The sequence below is a fragment of the Salmo salar genome, chromosome 19, assembly GCF_965601325.2.
Source record: "Salmo salar chromosome 19, fSalSal1, whole genome shotgun sequence".
Taxonomy (NCBI): domain Eukaryota; kingdom Metazoa; phylum Chordata; class Actinopteri; order Salmoniformes; family Salmonidae; genus Salmo; species Salmo salar.
In genome coordinates this window covers 91,247,650-91,271,237 of record NC_138309.1, presented here as the reverse complement: position 1 = coordinate 91,271,237, position 23,588 = coordinate 91,247,650, and the positions used below count along the sequence as shown (strand labels likewise).

At 42.9% G+C, this 23,588-nt stretch overlaps 1 protein-coding gene across 5 annotated transcripts in view; it reads left to right on the top strand.

The window, feature by feature from the left end:
* nktr (natural killer cell triggering receptor) overlaps window positions 1-23,588 on the top strand; it is a 95,748-nt gene that overhangs the window by 9,869 nt on the left and 62,291 nt on the right. For 3 of the 5 annotated variants that reach the window (XM_045702871.2, XM_045702870.2, XM_045702869.2), the window contains exons 4-5: window positions 19,481-19,588; window positions 22,415-22,459. In XM_045702871.2, coding sequence (XP_045558827.1) covers window positions 19,481-19,588; window positions 22,415-22,459 — 153 coding nt within the window. Of the gene's footprint in view, window positions 1-19,480; window positions 19,589-22,414; window positions 22,460-22,781; window positions 22,808-23,588 lie in introns of all 5 variants that reach the window. The other 2 variants (XM_045702872.2, XM_082966032.1) reach the window with 1 other exon arrangement.

Here is a 23,588-nt window from a genome sequence, read left to right as displayed (position 1 = left end):
CTGAGATAGTGTTTCGGGATGAAGGCATACCAGTCTGAATTACATGTATGATGTATGTACTAGGCATGGCGTGTACAGTAGTGGTGTGAACATTTAAACAAAATGTAATTGTTATTGTTAAGAAAAAAAATAAGAACAGTGTCGTCGTCCCTCGGTGCAGTATTCACTAAACTACCACTAACAGATCATCATCCCAAAAATTATACAAATAGGCCTACCTAACGCGACGCCGCTGTGAGCCTACCTAACGCGACGCCGCCGTGAGCCTACCTAACGCGACGCCGCCGTGGGCCTGCCTAACGCGACGCCGCCGTGGGCCTGCCTAACGCGACGCCGCCGCGGGCCTGCCTAACGCGACGCCGCCGCGGGCCTGCCTAACGCGACGCCGCCGCGGGCCTGCCTAACGCGACGCCGCGCGCGGGCCTGCCTAACGCGACGCCGCCGCGGGCCTGCCTAACGCGACGCCGCCGCGGGCCTGCCTAACGCGACGCCCGCCGCGGGCCTGCCTAACGCGACGCCGCCGCGGGGCCTGCCTAACGCGACGCCGCCGCGGGCCTGCCTAACGCGACGCCGCCGCGGGCCTACCTAACGCTGAATACAACAGTGAAATGCTTACAAGTCCTAACCAACAATGCAGTTTAAAAAATGTAATAAATTAAAGTAACAATTAAAGAGCAGCAGTAAAATAACAATAGCGAGGCTATATACAGGAGCTACTGGTACAGAGTCAATGTGCAGGACACCGGTTAGTGGTGTTTCTTGAGGTAATATGTACATGTAGGTAGGGTTATTGAAGTGACTAGACATGGATAATAACAGAGTAGTAGTAGTACCAGCAGCAGCAGTGTAAAAGGGGGGGGGGGGGGTAATGCAAATAGTCCGGGTAGCCATTTGATTAGATTTTCAGGAGTCTTGTGGTTTGGGGGTAGAAGCTGTTTAGAAGCCTTTTGGACCTAGACTTGGCGCTCCGGTACCACTTGCCATGCGGTAGCAGAGAGAACAGTCTATGACTAGGGTGGCTGGAGTCTTTGACAATTTTTAGGGCCTTCCTCTGACACCGCCTGGTATAGAGGTCCAGGATGTCAGGAAGCTTGGCCCCAGTGATGGACTGGGCTGTACGCACTACCCTCTGTAGTGTCTTGCGGTCGGAGGCCGAGCAGTTGCCATACCAGGCAGTGAAGCAACCAGTCAAGATGCTCTCGATGGTGCAGCTGTAGAACCTTTTGAGGATCTGAGTACCCATGCCAAATCTTTTCAGTCTCCTGAGGGGGAATAGGTTTTGTTGTGCCCTCTTCACGACTGTCTTGGTGTGCTTGGACCATGTTTGTTTGTTGATGATGTGGACACCAAGGAACTTGAAGCTCTCAACCTGCTCCACTACAGCCCGTTGATGGGAATGGGGGCATGCTCGGTCCTCCTGTTCCTGTAGTCCACAATCATCTCCTTTGTCTTGATCACGTTGAGGGAGAGGTTGTTGTCCTGGCACCACACGCCAGTTCTCTGACCACCTCCCTATAGGCTGTCTTGTCATTGTCGGGCCTACCACTGTTGTGTCATCGGCAAACTTAATGATGGTGTTGGAGTCGTGCCTGGCTGTGCAGTCATGGGTGAACAGGGAGTACAGGAGGGGACTGAGCACGCATGTGAGCATGTGAGCATGTGTTGTTACCTACCCTTACCACCTGGGGGCGGACCGTCAGGAAGTCCAGGATCCAGGTTCAGAGGGAGGTGTTTAGTCCCAGGGTCCTTAGCTTAGTGATGAGCTGTGAGGGCATGCAGAGCTAAAGTGAATGAATAGCAATCTCACATAGGTGTTCCTTTTGTCCAGGTGTGAAAGGGCAGTGTGGAGTGCAATAGAGATTGCGTCGTCTGTGGCTCTGTTGGGGTGGTATGCAAATTTTAGTGAGTCTGGTTGTTTCTGGGATAATGTTTATTGTGAGCCATGACCAGCCTTCATGGCTACAGATGTGAGTGCTACGGGTCGGTAGTCATTTAGGCAGGTTACCATAGTGTTCTTGGGCACAGGGACTATGGTGGTCTGCTTGAAACATGTTGCTATTACAGACTAAGACAGGGAGAGGTTGAAAATGTCAGTGAAAACACTTGCAAGTTGGTCAGTGCAGGCTCGGAGTACACGTCCTGGTAATCCGTCTGGCCCTGCGGCCTTGTGAATGTTGACCTGTTTAAAAAGGTGTTACTCACATCGGCTGCGGAGAGCGTGTTTCTTGTTTGCTTATGGCGGTATACAGCTCATTGAGTACGGTCTTAGTGCCAGCATCGGTCTGTGATAGTTTGTAGACAGCCACAGTGGCAAGAAAACGTATTTGAACTGAACTTCATCTAAGTCTCAATAATAGACACACAGTGTGCTTAAACTAATAACACCTTAATTATTGTATTTTTCTTGTCTTTATTGAATACATCATTTAAACATTCACAGCGTAGGTTGGAAAAAGTATGTGAACCCCAAGGCTAATGACTTCTCCAAATGCTAATTGGAGTCAGGAGTCAGCTAACCTGGAGTCCAATCAATGAGATGAGATTGGAGATGTTGGTTAGCGCTGCCTTGCCCTATAAAAAACACTCACAAAATTGAGTTTGCTATTCACAAGAAGCATTGCCTGATGTGAACCATGCTTCAAACAAAAGAGATCTCAGAAGACCTAAGATTAATAATTGTTCACTTGCATAAAGTTGGAAAGGGTTACAAAAGTGTCTCTAAAAGCCTTGATGTTCATCAGTCCACTGTAAAACAAATTGTCAATAAATGGAGAGAGTTCAGCACTGTTGCTAGTCTCCCTAGGATTGGCCGTCCTGCAAAGATGACTGCAAGAGCACAGCGCAGAATGCTCAATAAGGTTAAGAAGAATCCTAGAGTGTCGCTAAAGACTTACAGAAATCTCTGGAACATGCTAACATATCTGTTGATGAGTCTACGATACGTAAAACACTAAACAAGAATGGTGTTCATGGGAGGACACCACGTAAGAAGCCTCTGCTGTCCAAAAAAACCCATTGCTGCACATCTGAAGTTTGCAAAAGAGCACCTGGATGTTCCACAGTGGCAAAATATTCTGTGGACAGATGAAACTACAGTTGAGTTGTTTGGAAGGAACACACAACACTATGTGTGGAGAAAAAGGCACAGCACACAACCATCAACCTTATCCCAACTGTAAAGTATGGTGGAGGGAGCATCATGGTTTGGGTGTGCTTTGCTGCCTCAGGGCCTGGACGGCTTACTATCATCGACGGAAAAATGAATTCCCAAGTTTATCAATACTTTTTGCAGGAGAATGTAAGGCTATCTGTCCGCCAATTGAAGGTCAACAGAAGTTTGGGTGATGCATCAGGACAACGACCCAAAAGACAGAAGTAACTCAACAGAATGGCTTCAACAGAAGAAAATACGCCTTCTGGAGTGGCCCAGTCCTGACCTCAACCTGATTGCGATACAGTGACATGACCTCGAGAGCGGTTCACACCAGACATCACAAGAATATTGCTGAACTGAAACAGTTTTGTGAAGAGGAATGGTCAAATTCCTCCTGACCGTTGTGCAGGTCTGATCCGCAACTACAGAAAAAGTTTGGTTGGGGTTATTGTTGCCAAACAAGGGTCAACCAGTTATTAAAACCAAGGGCTCACATACTTTTCCCACCCTGCACTGTGAATGTTTACACAGTGTGTTCAGTAAAGACATGAAAACGTATTGTTTGTGTGCTATTAGTTTAAGAACAATGTGTCTATTGTTGTGACTTAGATGAAGGTCAGATCATATTTTATGACTAATTTATGCAGAAATCCAGGGAATTCCAAAGGGTTCACACACTTTTTCTTGCTACTGTACAAAAATACAGAACCTCTCTAGGTGTAGATAGTGCGGTCTACAGCTTATCATGAGATACTCTACCCCAGGCATGCAAAACCTCAAGACTTACTTAAATATCGTGCACCAGCTGTTGTTTACAAAATACATAGTCCGCCACCCCTTCTCTTACCAGAGGCTGCTGTTCTATCCTGCCGATACTGTGTAAAACCCTGCAGCTGTATGTTGTTCATGTTGTCGTTCAGCCAGGACTCTGTGAATCATTAGACTTTACAGTTTTTACTGTCCCGTTGGTAGGTTAATCTTGCTCGTAGGTCATCGATTTTGTTTTCCAATGATTGCATGTTTGCCAATAGAACGGATGGCAGTGGGGGTTTACTCGCTCGCCTACGAATTCTCAGAATGCAGCCCGACCTCCTCCCCCTTTTTCTCCGTCTTCTCTTCACGCAAATGATGGGGATTTGGGCCTGTTCCCGGGAAAGCAGTATATCCCTTCATGTCGGATTCGTTAAAGGAAAAAGTTTCTACCAGTTCGTGGTGAGGAATCGCTGTTCTGATGTCCAGAAGTTATTTTCGGTCATAAGAGACGTTAGCAGCAACATTATGTAATTTAAAAAACAGTTACAACGCAAAAAAACGAACAAAATAACACTGTTGGTTAGGAGCACGTAAAATGTCTGCCATCCTCTCTGGCGCCATTCTATGGGATTATCTGATGGAAATTGAATGCTATACCACGTGAATGCTATAGTCACCGTTCTACATCTGTAGTGGACAAGAGATTGAATTCAGATTGTAAATTCAAGCGTTGCTTATATAGCTCGGGGTGGCGTCAGGGCATATTGATGGTCTGAGTCAAGGATGGCTTTAGAGTTCTAAGAGTTTAGAGTTCCAAGTTTAGCTTTCCGAGTTTTGTTTAAATGAGAAGAATAAGAAATAATTTCTCCTCTAAAATAGGCCTTAAGTGATTGTCTGATTTGGAAAAAAGAAAATGATCAATAGAAGTGGAGATAACGAAAGTCTGCATCAGACAGGAGAAGGGAATTGGATCTCCAGAGAGGAGCGTGGGTTTGTCCTGATAGGGATATGTCGTGGGCTAAAGGTCCATGGTCAGAAATTACAATGGGTAAATATTCAAAAGAGTTGACATTTGTAAGTAACTTATGATCAATAAAAAATGGTCAATATGAGAAAAAGAATACTCTCTTGCCTGGGGAATCTGAAATCTACAGGGATCTGTACACCCATTCTGAGCCATAACATCTGAGAAGGACTTTGACATAGCAGAAGGAGACATTGTTCTGGGGTTGGAGCGGTCTGAAGCCGGGCTAATAAACACAATTCAGATCCCTGCCAAATAGCAAAAGATGGGTGTTCAGAGAAGGGATTTTCCCCCAGAAACCCATTGGCAAATTCAACATCAAAATTGGGAGCATATACATTGAACCAATAGTACAGGTGTGTTCCAAATGGTGCCAGTTGTGATTTAAGAGTCTCCCATTACTCTCTGAAATAACATCAGTAGTAGAGAAATGTATTATTTTACTAACCAAAAGTCCAACCCCTCTGGCTTTGGAGTTAAGGTCTGAATGTAAAACCTGACTAAACCTGGAGTTTTGTAGCCTTGAGTGATCTGTAATGCGTAAAAATGACCTTATCTGCTTTCAGCTTTTTCAGGTGAGAGAAGACCCTAGACCTCTTGACAGGATTGTTCATTGTGAATTCCAAGATAAAAGCTTAATAGGATTAGGCCTACCTATTCCCATATTACTGTTATTAGTGTTGCTAGCCATCTAAAATATTGAAAGGAAAAAGATGTGAAAACAGACCAAGCGTTTGCAAAGATAACAGAGAACTGATGAAGAAAACAAATGGGACCAAACCCAAAGTCTCCAGTGAATGGAGACAGCAGGTTGAAGTTTGCGCAGCTTCGATGCATATAAACAGAACCTTCCTATTCTAAGTACATTTGAAAAGGCTTTCACAAAATGGGAAAGTAAGTCAACAGATAACCCCGTAACAGTAAAACGGAGCCGTCCTGACTCAGGGAGTCTCCAATCAGTGTCTGTACATGTACGAGTGATCAATAGGGCGTAATAAAGTGGTGAAAAGTCCTTCAGTCAGTATCAAGATGTAAAATCAAACAAAGGAAAGCTCTGCAAAAGCCTGGAATTGTAGCCATGCATTACTATGCTAGCCATCCAGCCAAATAAAAAGCACCTCCCAAAAGTGTAGCTTAAATAACAACCACACAAGACAGTATTAGTCATATCAGAGTTCAATAACGTCAGTGTTTCTGCCTGGTAGAAAAGGAATGGCAACATGGGGGGGGGGAAGGCTCTGTCGTTTAAGTCAAAACATGCCTTCGACTTAGAGGCTAGGCTAGGCTAGGCTAGGCTATGCATGCTACCTGGCAAAAGAGTAGGTCATAGATCCAAGATAAGGCTCAGAAGGGACTGTTAAACCACTGCTGGGCGTCCTCGTGGGAGTCAAACCGTAGCTTCCCCCCAGCATGTTCAATGTGGAGACGAGCAGGGTGAGAAGTTCACTTTTTTTCTCATGAAGGTTGTGTTTCACATCGAGAAATGTAGGTCTTTTCTTGGTGACATTTGAGCTAAGGTCAGGAAAGATGAACACCTTGCGTCTGCAGAAGTGTAGCTGGTCTCTGCCCTGCCTCTGGAGGATGAGCTCCTTGTCACGGTACTAGTGAAAACGGACGATAAACGCTCTAGGCTTGGAGTTGTCGTCTCCGCCCGCTGGGGAGGGGCCAATGCGGTATCCAGCTTCGCGGGTGATGGAACGATGGCCGGACCTCCACAAAGAATTCTGACATGAACTTAACCGAGTCCACCCCTTCACGTTTCTCTGGTATACCAACAAAACGGCGAGAATGGGATTCCAGGTCATTGACCAATCAGCTTTTGGTTTTTGGAGCTCAGATGGGTAATTGTTTTCTCAAGGGCTACTATGTGGTCACACAGTTCATGTTCAAAGCCATCAATTCGGCGGCCTTGTTCATCTGCAGTAGCTCGCACACCATCCAGGACGGCGGAGAAGGGGGCCATCGATGGCAGTTTTGAGCTGAGGGGCAATGGTAGCTTTAATTTCCAAGACCAGAACCGTTCGGAGGTTCTGAAGGTCAGTGGGGAGTGTGACCGCGTGAGACACTAACGGTTGGACTGGAGTCGGCACCATTACCGTTCACGTTTGCCATCGCGGTTGAAATGTTACAGGTCTTCTGCTTCTCAGCTTCTTCTCCATTCACATGCTGAACCAGAAACATATTTCCCTATTTTAATCAACCAGTCCATTTTGAATTTGTGATTTAAGCTGTCGGGATTTGGCAAAGAATGTACACTAAGTATGTGGACACCTGCTTGTCTCATTTCAAAATCATAGACATTAATATGGAGTTGGTCCCCTCTTTGCTGCTATAACAGCCTCCACTCTTCTGGAAAGGCTTTCCACTAGATGTTGGAACATTACTATGGGGACTTGCTTCCATTCAACCACGAGCATTAGTGAGGTCGGCATTGATGTTGTGCGATTAGGTCTGGCTTAGAGCTGGGCGATATGGCCTAAAAATCATGTCTATTTTTTTCAAACTTATGTGTGTTTCTACAACTTGATTGGAGTCCACCTGTGGTAAATTCAATTGATTGGACATGATTTGGAAAGGCACCCCTGTCTATATACGGTCCCACAGTTGACAGTGCATGTCAGAGTAAAAATCAAGCCATGAGGTCGAAGGAATGGTCCTTAGAGCTCCGAGACAGGATTGTGTCGAGGTACAGATCTGGTGAAGGGTACCAAAAAATCTCTGCAGCATTGAAGGTCCCCAAGAACACAGTGGCCTCCATCATTCTGAAATGGAAGAAGTTTGGAACCACCGAGACTTTTCTCAGCCAGAGTCCGGACTTCAACCTGATCGAACATCTCTGGAGAGACCTGAAAATAGCTGTGCAGCAACACATTTATAGACAGGTGTGTCTTTCCAAACCATGTCCAATCAATTGAATTTATCACAGGCGGACTCCAATCAAGTTGTAGAAACATCTCAAGGATGATCAATGGAAACAGGATGCACCTGAGCTCAATTTCGAGTCTCATAGCGAAGGGTCTGAATACTTTTTGAAATTATATATTTGCAAACATTTCTAAACCTGTTTTCACTTTTATCATTAAGCTATTGTGTGTATATTGATGAGGATTTTTTTTTTTTATGCATTCTAGAATAAGGCTGTAATGTAACAAAATGTGTAAAAAGTGAAGGGTTCTGAATCCTTAACGAATGCACTACGTGTTAAATGTAAAATAATATATATTTAAAAAAACATTTTTTTTCCACATACACCGGAAATGTGTTGTTTACAGGGTCAGCCATAAAAGTACGGCTCTAACCACTAGGCTTCCTCCCGCCCTCAGTATGCGATACATACTGGACCGTTGGAGTGGTTGTACTAGAGGCTGATTTCTGACTGCCTTCAGATGGTGTTAATGAGCAAGTTAAACCACATGAGAGACTTTCAGAAACCTGATGACTGTTCAGATAATAACATGTTGTCTGGAGGCTGGAGACAGGATTTTGAACCACAGTGGGTCTCTGTCCCTCTGGCAAGCTGGGGAGGTGTTAGGATGGGAAATTAGAGTATTTATGAGGAGAGGAGAAGGGGTATAGGGAGGGCTGTGCTTTTGGACAGTTTTCCGACGCTCACACATTTCTCTCCAGTAGTTCAAGTGGTGTTACAGGGGTTTCGGTTTCCTTTAAATCCCAATAAGAGACACCGGGACAGGCTTCCAGAGAGACCAAGCATGCTGACGGGGACAGGTGTGGGCGGAGGTGATAGGGGAGGAAGGGGGCGAGGAAGAGGGCAAGGGTGGTGTAGCCGGTCTTGGTAGTCTCCATGTCGGTCTCTCCTTGCCTGTGTATTTATATTGTATTTATTATGGATCCCCATGTCTAGTTCCTGCCAAGGCAGCAGCTACTCTTCCTGGGGTTTATTATGGATCCCCATTAGTTCCTGTCAAGGCAGCAGCTACTCTTCCTGGGGTTTATTATGGATCCCCATTAGTTCCTGCCGAGGCAGCAGCTACTCTTCCCGGGGGTTTATTATGGATCCCCATTAGTTCCTGTCAAGGCAGCAGCTACTCTTCCTGGGGTTTATTATGGATCCCCATTAGTTCCTGCCAAGGCAGCAGCTACTCTTCCTGGGGTTTATTATGGATCCCCATTAGTTCCTGTCAAGACAGCAGCTACTCTTCCTGGGGTTTATTATGGATCCCCATTAGTTCCTGCCAAGGCAGCAGCTACTCTTCCTGGGGTTTATTATGGATCCCCATTAGTTCCTGTCAAGGCAGCAGCTACTCTTCCTGGGGTTTATTATGGATCCCCATTAGTTCCTGCCAAAGCAGCAACGACTCTTCCTGGGGTCCAGCAAAATTAAGGCAGTTTATACAATTTTAAAACATTACAATACATTCACAGATTTCACAACACACTGTGTGCCCTCAGGGCCCTACTCCACCACTACCACATATCTACAGTACTAAATCCATGTGTATGTATAGTGCGTATGTTATCATATGTGTATGTTTGTGTGTATGCGTGTCTGCCAATGTTTCTGTTGCTTCCCAGTCCCTGCTGTTCCATAAGGTGTATTTTTATCTGTTTTTTAAATCTGATTCTACTGCTGCATCAGTTACCTGATGTGGAATAGAGTTCCATGTAGTCATGGCTCTATGTAGTACTGTGCTCCTCCCATAGTCTGTTCTGGACTTGGGGACTGTGAAGAGACCTCTGGTGGCATGTCTTGTGGGGTATGTATGGGTGTCTGAGCTGTGTGCCAGTAGTTTAGACAGACAGCTCGGTGCATTCAATATGTCAATACCTCTCACAAATACAAGTAGTGATGAAGTCAATCTATCCTCCACTTTCATCCAGGAGAGATTGACATGCATATTATTAATGTTAGCTCTCTGTGTACATCCAAGGGCCAGCCCTGTTCTGAGACAATTACAATTTTCCTAAGTCCTTTTTTGTGGCACCTGACCACACGACTGAACACTAGTCAAGGTGCGACAAAACTAGGGCCTGTAGGACCTGCCTTGTTGATAGTGTTGTTAAGAAGGTAGAAACTAGGGCCTGTAGGACCTGCCTTGTTGATAGTGTTGTTAAGAAGGTAGATACTAGGGCCTGTAGGACCTGCCTTGTTGATAGTGTTGTTAAGAAGGTAGAAACTAGGGCCTGTAGGACCTGCCTTGTTGATAGTGTTGTTAAGAAGGTAGAAACTAGGGCCTGTAGGACCTGCCTTGTTGATAGTGTTGTTAAGAAGGTAGAAACTAGGGCCTGTAGGACCTGCCTTGTTGATAGTGTTGTTAAGAAGGTAGAAACTAGGGCCTGCCTTGTTGATAGTGTTGTTAAGAAGGTAGAAACTAGGGCCTGTAGGACCTGCCTTGTTGATAGTGTTGTTAAGAAGGTAGAAACTAGGGCCTGCCTTGTTGATAGTGTTGTTAAGAAGGTAGAAACTAGGGCCTGTAGGACCTGCCTTGTTGATAGTGTTGTTAAGAAGGTAGAAACTAGGGCCTGTAGGACCTGCCTTGTTGATAGTGTTGTTAAGAAGGTAGGGCATCACTTTATGATAGACAGACTTCTCCCCATCTTAGCTACTACTGCATCAATAATATGTTTTGACCATGAGTTTGCAATCCAGGGTTACTCCAAGCAGTTTAGTCATCTCAACTTGCTCAATTTTCACATTATTTATTACGAGATTTAGTTGAGGTTTAGGGTTTAGTGAGTGTTTTGTTCCAAATACAATGGTTTTAGTTGTTGAAATATTTAGGACTAACTTATTTCTTGCCACCCACTCTGAAACTAAGTGCAGCTCTTTGTTGAGTGTTGTAGTCAGTTCAGTCGCTGTAGTAGCTGACGTGGATATTGTCATCCGCATACATAGACACAGTCAGTGGCATGTCATTAGTAAAAATTGAGAAAAGCAAAGGGCCTAAACAGCTACCCTGGGGAATTCCTGATACTAAGTGGATTATATTTGAGAGGCTTCCATTAAAGAGCACTCTGTTCTGTTAGACAAGTAACTCTTTATCCACATTATAGCAGGGGGTGTAAAGCCATAACACACAAGTTTATCCAGCAGCAGACTATGATCGATAATGTCGAAAGCTGCACTGAAGTCTAACAAGACAGCCCCCACAATCTTTTTATCATTAATTTCTCTCAGCCAATCACCAGTCATTTGTGTAAGTGCTGTGCCTGTTGAGTGTCCTTCCCTATAAGCGTGCTGAAATTCTGTTGTCAATTTGTTTACTGTGAAAAATCATTGTATCTGGTCAAACAACATTTTTTTCTAGAAGTTTACTAAGTGTTGGTAACAGGCTGAATGGTCAGCTATTTGAGCCAGTAAAGGGGGCTTTCATATTCTTAGGTAGGGGAATGACTTTAGCTTCCCTCCAGGCCTGAGGGCACACACTTTCTAGTAGGCTTAAATTGAAGATGTGTTAAATAGGAGATGCAATATCATCTGCTATTATCCTCAGTTATTTTCCATCCAAGTTGTCAGACCCTGGTGGCTTGTCATTGTTGATAGACAATAAATGTTTCTCCTCTTCCACACTGACTTTACGGAATTCAAAAGTACAATTCTTGTCTTTCATAATTTGGTCAGTTATACTTGGATGTCTAGTGTCAGCATTTGTTGCTGGCATGTCATCCCTAAGTTTAATTATCTTGCCAATGAAAAAGTCATTAAAGTAGTTGGTAATATCAGTGGGCTTTGATGAATGATCATCTGATTAAATTAATGAAGGAGCCGAGTTGGCTATTTTCCCAACGTGTCATTTACGGTGCCCCAAAGCTTTTAACTATCATTCTTTATATAATTTATCTTTGTTTCATAGTGTCATTTCCTTTTATTTAGTTTAGTCACATGATTTCTTAATTTGCAGTACGTTTGCCAATCAGTTGAGCTGCCAGACTTAATTGCCATACCTTTTGCCTCATACATTTTACATTTTAGTCATATAGCAGACGCTCTTATCCAGAGAGACTTACAGTAGCGAATGCATACATTTCATACATTTTTTTTCTCCGTACTGGTCCCCCGTGGGAATCGAACCCACAACCCTGGCGTTGCAAACACCATGCTCATCCCTCTCAACCATACAATTCTTCAATTCCTAATCAATCCAAGGGGATTTCAGTTTTTACAGTAATTTTCCTAATGGGTGTGTGCTTATTAGTAACTGGAATAAGTAGTTTCATAAATGTGTCCAGTGCAGCGTCTGTTTGCTCCTCATTACACACCACAGACCAGCAAATATTCTTTACATCATCAACATATGAATCCCTACAAAACGTATTATATGACCTCTTATACACTATATTAGGCCCAGCCTTTGGAATTTTGGTTTTACTAGATATGGCTACTATATTGTGATCACTACATCCTATGGATTTGGATACTGCTTAGCAGCAAATATCTGCAGCATTAGTAAAGATGTGACCAATACATGTTGATGATTTAATTCCTGTGCTGTTTGTAACTACCCTGGTAGGTTGACTGACAACCTGAACCAGGCTTGCAGGCACTGGTTACAGTTTGACGTTTTTCCCTGAGTGGGCAGCTTGATGAAAACCAGTCAATATTTAAATCACCCAGAAAATATACTTCTCTGTTGATATCACATACATGATCAAGCATTTCATACATTATCCAGATACTGACTGTTAGCACTTGGTGGTCTATAGCAGCTTCCCACCAGAATGGGCTTTAGGTGAGGCAGATGAACCTGCAGCCATATTACTTCAACAGTATTTAACATTATCCAGATACTGACTGTTAGCACTTGGTGGTCTATAGCAGCTTCCCACCAGAATGGGCTTTAGGTGAGGCAGATGAACCTGCAGCCATATTACTTCAACAGTATTTAACATTATCCAGATACTGACTGTTAGCACTTGGTGGTCTATAGCAGCTTCCCACCAGAATGGGCTTTAGGTGAGGCAGATGAACCTGTAGCCATATTACTTCAACAGTATTTAACATGAGATCCTCTCTAATCTTTACAGGAATGTGGTTCTGAATATAAACAGCAACACCGCCACCACTGGCATTTCTGTCTTTTCTGTAAATGTTATAACCATGTATTGCTACCACTGTATCATCGAAGGTATTATCTAAGTGAGTTTCAGAGATAGTCAGAATATGAATGTCATCTGTTACAAGCAAGTTATTGACTTCATGGACCTTGTTTCTCAGGCTACATATGTTAATATGGGCTATTTTTTAGCACTTTTCTGGGTTGTTGATTGTTTTTAATGCTTTACTGGGAAGCTTATCAGAGGTAGACTTACTCATGGTATTCAAATCAATTTTATTTGTCACATACACATGGTTAGCAGATGTTAATGCGAGTGTAAAGAAATGCTTGTGCTTCTAGTTCCGACCATGCAGTAATATCTAACAAGTAATCTAACCTAACAACTACCTTATATACACAAGTGGAGCTGATGGTGCAGGGTGAGCTGCATAAAGTGGTCTTCCTACTATTGAATACCGCCTCTGTGCTAACCGTGTAACTCTGGGTTACAGGCTCATGATTACTGTTTACAATAGCTGGAGGATAAACAGATGTATTCGGTGCAATTAGGGGTACATAAATTAAATTACTTTGTTTGCCAATCCCCCTTCCTAAATATGAGTGATATTTAGGAAGGGGGATCGACACCCCCTCACATCCCAATCCATCTCTCTTCTCTTGAAGACAACTGTTAATTCACGTAGACTTGAGTGTTCCTTCCATGTGTTATGTGCATTAGAGACTTACAACAAAAAAGTGACCTAGCCAGTGGTCACAGTTCTAATCCCTACATTCTCTTTTTCCTCCGTCACGTCTCGATCTGACCTGAGCTGCGCACCCAATCTCCCATTAGGCCTGCGGAAATGACTGCCTATAGAAACATCTGACTCGATACACAAACAAAACTGTAGACAAGCTACGCTAGTATGTGGACACCCCTTCAAAATGAGTGGATTCAGCTATTTCAGCCACACCTGTTGCTGACAGGTGTATACAATTGAGCATACAGCAATTCAATCTCCATAGACAAACATTGGCAGTAGAATGGCCTTACTGAAGAGCTGTGACTTTGAACGTTGCACCGTCATAGGATGACACCTTACCAACAAGTCTGATTGTCAAATGTATGCCCTGCTAGTGCTGCCCCGTTCAACTGTTAGTGCTGTTATTGTGAAGCAAAAGCGTCTAGGAGTAACAACGGCTCAGCTGCGAAGTGGTAGGCCACACAAGCTCGGACCGCTGAGTGCGTAGTGTGTAAAAACTGTCTGCCCTTGATTGCAACACTCACAACCGAGTTACAAATTGCCTCTTGAAGCAACGTCAGCACAAGAACTGTTCTTTGAGGGCTTCATGAAATGGTTTTCCATGGCCGAGCTGCCACACACAAGCCTAAGATCACCATGAGCGATGCCAAACTTCGGCTGGAGTGGTGTAAAGCTCGCTGCCATTGGGCTCTGAAACAGTGGGAACCCGTTCTCTGGAGTGATGAATCACGCTTCGCCATCTGGCAGTCCGACGGACGAATCTGGGTTTGATGGATGCCAGTGGAACGCTACCTGCCCCAATGCATAGTGCCAACTGTAAAGTTTGGTGGAGGAATAATGGTCTGGGGGCTGTTTTTCATGGTTCGGGCCCCTTAGTTCCAGTGAAGGGAAATCTTAACGCTACAGCGTTCAATGACGTGCTAGATTCTGTGTTTCCAACTTCGTGGAAACAGTGCCCCCGTGCATAAAGCGAGAGGTATAACTTCACAAGCCCTGAATAAATTACTGTGTTTGAAATGCGGTGTATTTGACCTTTTAATTGTACAACATCGCTTATTTAGAGAACAGTGTACACTACCGTTAAAAAGTTTGGAGTCACTTAGAAATGTTCTTGTTTGTTAAAGAAAAGCATATTTTATTTGTCCATTACAATGACATCAATGACATCAAATCAAAGTTTATTTGTCACGTGCGCCGAATACAACAGGTGTATATCACCTTACAGTGAAATGCTTACTTACAGGCTCTAACCCAAAACAGGTATTAGGTGAACAATAGGTAGGTAAAGAAATAAAAAGACAGTGAAAAATAACAGTAGCGAGGCTATATACAGACACCAGTTAGTTGGGCTGATTTGAGGTAGTATGTAGATATGGTTAAAGTGACTATGCATATATGATAAACAGAGAGTAGCAGCAGCGTAAAAGAGGGGTTGGGGGGGCACACAATGCAAATAATCCGGGTAGCCATTTGATTACCTGTTCAGGAGTCTTATGGCTTGGGGGTAAAAACTGTTGAGAAGCCTTTTTGTCCTAGACTTGGCACTCCGGTACCGCTTGCCATGTGGTAGTAGAGAGAACAGTCTATGGCTGGGGTCCTTGACAATTTTTATGGCCTTCCTCTGACACCGCCTGGTGTAGAGGTCTTGGATGGCAGGCAGCTTAGCCCCTCTGTAGTGCCTTGCGGTCGGAGGCCGAGCAGTTGCCATACCAGGCAGCGGATACAACTGGTCAGGATGCATTCGATAGTGCAGCTGATCAGAAATGCAGTGTAGACATTGTTAATGTTGTAAATGACTATTGTAGCTGGAAACGGCAGATTTTTTTTAATGGAATATCTACGTAGGCGTACAGACGCCCGTTATCAGCAACCATCACTCCTGTGTTCCAATGGCATGTTGTTAGCTAATCCAAGTTTATAATTTTAAAGGCAGTTTGCACTGTTCTGTGAAGGGAGTGGTACACAGCGCTGTTCGAGCTCTAGGGTTTCTTGGTAATTTCTCGCATGGAATAGCCTTCATTTCTCAGAAGAAGAATAGACTGACTTTTTTTAACCCAAAGCATCGCCGGCGGAGGAGAGGCATTCGAGGCGGTCTGCTGGTTTAACTTAGGAGGCGTGCCCACCACCCACTGCTTCAGAGTATATTACTCGCTAATGTTCAGTCTTTGGATTACAAAGTTGATGAGCTTAGAGCAATTATTTCTTTCCGGAGAGAGATCGGGGCCTGTAACATACTTTGTTTCACGGAAACATGGCTCTCTCGGGATACTTTGTCAGAGTCAGTAAAGCCAGCAGGATTCTCAGTACATCGCGCAGACAGGAATAAATATCTCCGGGAAGCAGAAGGACGGAGGGGTGTGTGTCATGATTAACGACTCATGGTGTAATTTCTAGGAACATACAGGAACTCAAGTCATTTTGTTCACCCGACCTAGAATACCTCACAATTTAATGCCGACCATATTATCTCCCAAGAGAATTCTCCTCCGCCATCGCCACGGCCGTTTACATCCCACCTCAAGCCGATACCTCGACGTCCATCAAAGAACATCACTGGACTCTATGCAAACTGGAAACCACATATCCCAAGGCTGCATTTATTGTAGCTGGGGATTTTAACAAGGCAAATCTGAGTACTAAGCTGCCGAAGTTCTATCAGCATATCGACTACTACTCACGCTGCTAAGACTCTCGACCACTGCTATTCAAACTTCCGGAATGCTTACAAGGCCCTCCCCCGCCCTCTTTTCGGCAAATCTGACCATGAATCCATCTTGCTCCTCCCTTCCTATAGGCAGAAACTTAAACAGGAAGTACTCGTGCTTCAAACTATTCAACGCTGGTCTGACCAATCGCAATCCATGCTTCAGGATTTTAGCAGGGACCCCAGACAATCACGGACTACAAAAGGAAAACCAACCATGTCGCCGAGACTGACGTCTTGCTTCCGGACATATGTATATACTGTATTCTATACTATTCTCCAGTATCCTAGTCACTTTGTTTACATATCTGCATTACTCATCTCATATGTATATACTGTATTCTATACTATTCTATGGTATCTTAGTCCCGTCTGCTCTGACATCGCTTGTCCATATGTATATTGTCTTAACTCATTCCTACTTAGATTTGTGTAAGTTGGGTATATATTGTGTAATTTGTTAGATATTACTGCACTGTTGGAGCTAGAAACACATGCATTTCACTACACCTGCAATAACATCTGCTCATCACATGTATGTGACCAATGAAATTTGATTTGATAGTGTGAGAAACAATTTTGGTTTATTTCGTTAGTGTGCAATCTGCAAAACAACGTTTACGAAAAATTATCTGCATTAACCGAAATTAATGTCACCAAATGACCGGGATTAAAGGTAAATTTCCTGTTTTACAAACGATGGCTACCACATGGGCATTCATGAAATGCATTGTGGGCCGACACTGTATAGCCTAGGCTACTATTCTACTTTGCAGGGATTTGTTTTTTTTTCTCAGCTAGGGCTGCATATCGGCCAGGAACAGGCCTGATCAGCGTCGATTAGTCTATAAATTAAGAAATGATTTCATATCAAATTATACCATGCCAGGTTGGAGAGGATCGGCACATTGTCCGTTTGACACAACGTTAGCTCATTATAGAACTCAGAGCCAGAACAACCATGTCGACTGTAGCATTTCGCTACACCCGCAATAACATTTGCTAATTACGTGTATTGGTTAGAATTGTGGAGAAATTACAATGTTGTTGACCAGGCTTCAGTTTTCTCCTATCACAGCCATTAAACTCCTGTAACTGTTTTAAAGTCACCATTGGCCTCACAGTGAAAATCCGGGAGCGCTTTCCTTCCTCTCCGGCAACTGAGTTAGGAAGGATGCCTGTATCTTTGTAGTGACTGGGTGTATTGATACACCATCTGAAGTGTAATTAATAACTCTACCAATAGGTGCCCTTCTTTGCGAGGAATTGGAAAACCTCCTTGGTCTTTTGTTGTTGAATCTGTGTTTGAAATTCACTGCTTGACTGAGGGACCTTACAGATAATTGTGTGTGTGGGGTACAGAGATGAGGTAGTCATTCACAAATCATGTTAAATACTATTATTGCACACAGTTAGTCCATGCAACTTTATTATGTGACTTGTTAAGCAAATGTTTACTCCTGAACTTATTTAGGCTTGCCATAGGAAAGGGGTTGAATACTTATTGACTGAAGACATTTCAGCTTTTCATTTTTTATTAATTTGTGAAACAAAAAATGGACATGGGGTGGTATTGTGTTGTAGGCCAGTGAAACAAAATCACATTTTAAATTCAGGCTGTAACACAACAACATGTGGAAAAAGTCCAGGGTGGGAATCTTTATGAAGGCACTTTGTGTTGTATAGTTTGTGTTTTGGGGGATGTCACGTGAATGTAATAAGGTGCTGGGTCAGGTCATAGGTTAGATTAGTTTAAAGGTAGACTCAGAGAGAAGTTAACAGTAGTATAGTGTCAATTTCTGCAACAACCAGGAGTGTTAAAGGGTGAGTCTTAACTTCTCTGCTGTTTTGGTCCAGTAGCTACCATGTAACTGCATGAAGCGCACCCATTCACATGTGAAGATATTGTGTGAGAGCAAAGTCTTGCGTTCCCCTGCTCAGAAGTTGCTGACGCCTGCCAGATCTTACAAAACCTGGATCGGTATTTTAATGTATCAGCTAACCACATCATGGTTGCGGTCCCCTGCTCAGACATTGCATGCATCGACCAATGGTTGTGTTCCCCTGCTCAGACATTGCATGCATCGACCAATGGTTGCGTTCCCCTGCTCAGACATTGCATGCATCGACCAATAGTTGCGTTCATCGTCATTGACTGTGCAGTCGAGCACCAGACTGCTATAGCATATGCTGTGGTTAGCTGATACCTATCCAGACGTTGAAAGATCCAGTTGGCAATGCCTGAGCAGAGGAACATGACCAACATGTTACAGCTGCCTGGTGCCCTACTGCGCAGTCTCACATGGCACTCTACCGTTGCTTGATGTTTGCAACGTCTAAGCAGGGAAACGCGACCAATATCTGCAGTGCTGCTCGCGGAAACGCCATCTCGCTGAGTCTACCTTTTTAAATTTAAGTCAATCTCAATGTGACCCCCCCCCCCCCCAGATTGAGGCTTGAAAACCCTATTAGGAAAAAAAACCTTAAACATCATTTAAATACTTTTTTGTTGTTGATTTTGCCCAAAATGGAGAGAGAAAAAACTAACACCTAATGTAATTCATGATGGTTTTTATTTTAGTTTGTTTTGGAGTCTAAGATAATAGTTCGAGTTTTTAAGATAATAAGGGGAGGGTTTTAAAATGATACTTTTAGTAACAGGTTTGTTTATATTTCAGTTTACAAAAAAAGGTAATTGTTTAGTTTAAATTAATAATCTTGATACACACACACACACACACACATACACACATCTCAACTGCTGCTACCAGACTCTTATTATGATTGCTAAATTCTGCACAATTGAAACTTGCCCCCCAATCCCCCTTTCCCCAAAAGGACATGAAGTGTTGGAAGTATAAAATATTGGAGTATAAATTGACTTCCTGTATTATGCTAAAACATTTATTCTATTCTACTGAGTCATTTACTTTATGTTCCTATTCTTATATTTTATTATGTCTTATTGTGGAGAAGGAACCAGCAGTAAACATTTAGTTGGACGGTGTATACCATGTGTATCCTGTACATGCGACTAGTACAACTTGAAACATTCATTTAGTTAATTCTGTAACTGTGTTTTTACAGGTGAGAGAGGAACTGGGAAAAGCACAGGGAAAAAGCTGTGTTTTAAAGGCTCCACGTTTCACAGAGTTGTAAAGAACTTCATGATACAGGGAGGAGACTTCACCGAGGGTAAACCTACACAATATATTACATCTTCATAGGGTAAACCTACACAATATATTACATCTTCATAGGGTAAACCTACACAATATATTACATCTTCCTAGGGTAAACCTTGTAATATATTGTGTAATATACATACAGTACCAGTCAAAAGTTTGGACACATACTCATTCAAGGGTTTTTCTTTATTTGCACTGTTTTCTACATTGTTGAATAATAGTGAAGACATCAAAACTATGAAATAACACATATGGAATCATGTAGTAACCAAAAAAGTGTTCAACAAATCAAAATATATTTGAGATTCTTCGAAGTAGCTACCCTTTGCCTTGATGACAGCTTTGCACACTCTTGGCATTCTCTCAACCAGCATCATGAGGAATGCTTTTCCAACAGTCTTGAAGGAGTTCCCACATATGCTGAGCACTTGTTGACTGATTTTCCTTCACTCTGCGGTCCAACTCATCCTAAACCATCTCAATTGGGTTGAGGTCGGGTGATTGTGGAGGCCAGGTCATCTGATGCAGCACTCCATCACTCTTCTTGGTCAAATAGCCCTTACACAGCCTGGAGGTGTGATGGGTCATTGTCCTGTTAAAAAACGAGTGATAGTCTCACTAAGCCCAAACCAGATGGGATGGTGTATCGCTGCATAATGCTGTGGTAGCCATGCTGGTTGTGTGCCTTGAATTCAAAATAAATCACCGACAGTGTCACCAGCAAAGCACCCCCACACCATCACACCTCCTCCTCCATGCTTCACGGTGGGAACCACACATGCGGAGATCATCCGTTTACCTACTCTGCGTCTCACAAAGACACGGCAGTTGGAACCAAAAATCTCACATTTGGACTCATCAGACCAAAGGACAGATTTCCACCGGTCTAATGTCCATTGCTCGTGTTTCTCGGCCCAAGGAAGTCTCTTCTTATTGGTGTCCTTTAGTAGTGGTTTCTTTGCAGCAATTTGACCATGAAGGCCTGATCAACGCAGTCTCCTCTGAACAGTTGATGTTGAGATGTCTGTTACTTGAACTCTGAAGCATTTATTTGGGCTGGAATCTGAGGTGCAGTTAACTGTAATGAACTTATCCTCTGCAGCAAGGGTCCTTTCCTGTGGCAATCCTCATGAGAGCCAGTTTCATCATTGGGCTTGATGGTTTTTGTGACTGCACTTGAAGAAACTTTAAAAGTTCTTGAAATTTTCCGTATTGACTGACATTCATGTCTTAAATTAATGATGGACTGTCGTTTCTCTTTGCTTATTTGAGCTGTTCTTGCCATAATATGGACTTGGTTTTTTACCAAATAGGGCTATCTTCTGTATACCCCCCTACCTTGTCACAACACAGATGATTGGCTGAAACGCATTAAATTCCACAAATGAACTTTTAAGAAGGCACACCTGTTAATTGAAATGCATTCTAGGTGACTACCTCTTGAAGCTGGTTAACATAACACCAAGAGAGTGCAAAGCTGTCATCAATGCCAAAGGTGGCTACTTTGAAGAATCTAAAATATATTTTGATTTGTTTAACACTTTTCTGGTTACCACATGATTCCATATGTGTTATTTCATAATTTTGATGTCTTCACTATTATTCTACAATGTAGAAAATAAAGAAACCCTTGAATGAGTAGGTGTTGTAAAATTGTTGACCAGTAGTGTGTGTGTGAAAGAAAAACATGTTTTTTTTGTCCATTTAAAATAACATCAAATTGATCAGAAATACAGTGTAGACATTGTTAATGTTGTAAATGACTATTGTGGCTGGAAACGGCAGATTTTTTATGGAATATCTACGTAGGCGTACATAGGCCCATTATCAGCAACCATCACTCCTGTGTTCCAATGGCACGTTGTGTTAGCTAATCCAAGTTTATAATTTTAAAAGGATATGTGATCATTAGAAAACCATTTTGCAGTTATGTTAGCACAGCTGAAAACTGTTGTTCTGATTAAAGAAGCAATAAAACTGTCCTTCTTTAGACGAGTTGAGTATCTGGAGCATCAGCATTTGTGGGTTCGATTACAGGCTCAAAATGGCCAGAACAAAGACCTTTCTTCTGAAACTCGTCAGTCTGTTCTTGTTCTGAGAAATGAAGGCTATTCCATATGAGAAATTGACAAGAAACTGAAGATCTCATACAACACGGTGTACTACTCCCTTCACAGAACAGCACAAACTGGCTTTAACCAGAACAGAAAGATGAGTGGGAGGCCCCGGTGCACAACTGAGCAGGAGGACAAGTACATTAGAGTGTCTAGTTTGAGAAACAGATGACTCACAAGTCCTCAACAGGCAGCTTCATTAAATAGTACCCGCAGAACACCAGTCTCAACGTCAACAGTGAAGAGGCGACTCCGGGATGCTGGCCTTCTAGGCAGAGTTCCTCTGTCCAGTGTCTGTGTTCTTTTGCCCATCTTAATCTTTTCTTTTTATTGGCCAGTCTGAGATGTGGCTTTTTCTTTGCAACTCTGCCTAGAAGGCCAGCATCCCGGAGTCGCCTCTTCACTGGGAGGAGTGATGGTTGCTGATAATGGGCCTCTGTACACCTACGTAGATATTCCATAAAAAATCTGCCGTTTCCAGCACAATAGTCATTTACAACATTAACAATGTCTACACTGTATTTCTGATGAATTTGATGTTATTTTATATTGACTTTTTTTTGTTGCCTTTCTTTTTAAAAAACAAGGACATTTCTAAGTGACCCCAAACTTTTGAATGGTAGTTTATAAATGTGTATCTGATGCCCTAGTGATTTCCATACATTCTTACTGTTCTGTGTCATGTTGGAAGCATTACTGACTGTTTAACGTCCTGGCAGGCAATGGAAGAGGAGGGGAATCCATATATGGAGGCTACTTTGAAGGTAAGGAGTAGGATCTATTAATCTGATATAATACCGTAATGTCCCTTTATTAATTCATATCTAAAAAATAATATGCTGCTGTGCACCTCTATCTTAGAGTCTACGACTGCATGCCTGTAGTTGCATGGACAGACAGATAGGTAACTGGTGGTGAGCTGCCAGGTTTAAGTTGTGCTGTTAACTCTTTGTTGTACTGCCTTCCATCTAGTCAACGTAGCTAGTAGTGAGCTTTGTGATTCAGCATGGAGACGCTAATCTATTTTCTTTATTTCAAGCTCCAATCTTCCTGCCTAAAATGTTCAACATATTCTTTTATTTATAGAGTGTGGTCTTTTGCAAAATGAGAAGGTAAGAGACTGTCCTCAGCTCAGTAACACAATGTCAACCTGTACCACTCCACCTCCCCCAGCTCAATACAAGATGTCTGCCTCAGTCAGTCAGTCAGCCAGCCAGCCTGTCTTGTCAGTCAGCCAGCTAGCCCAGTGGTTCCCAAACCCACAACGAGGGTCCAGGTGTGTTGCGGGATTTGATGTATACTGTATATATAGATAGTACCAGTCAAAAGTTTGGACACACCTACTCATTCCAGGGTTTTTCTTAATTGTACTATTTTCTACAATGTAGAATGATAGTGAAGACATTAAAACTATTAAGTAACACACAGAATAATTTAGTAACCAGAAAGTGTTAAACAAATCAAAATCTATTTTATATTTGAGATTCTTGAAAGTAGCCACCCTTTGCCTTGATGACGGCTTTGCACACTCTTGGCATTCTCTCAACCAGCTTCTTGAGGTAGTCACCTGGAATGCATTTAACTTAACAGATATGCCTTGTTAAAAGTTCATTTGTGGAATTTCTTTCCTCCTTAATGCATTTCAGCCAATCAGTGGTGTTGTGACAAGGTAGGGGTGGTATACAGAAGGTAGCCCTATTTGGTAAAAGACCAAGTCCATGTTATGGCAAGAACAGCTCAAAATAAGCAAAGAGAAAACGACAGTCCATCATTACTTTAAGACATGAAGGTCAGTCAATCTGGAAAATTTCAAGAACTTTGAACATTTCTTCAAGTTCAGTCGCAAAAATCATCAAGTGCTATGATGAAACTGGCTCATGAGGACCGCCACAG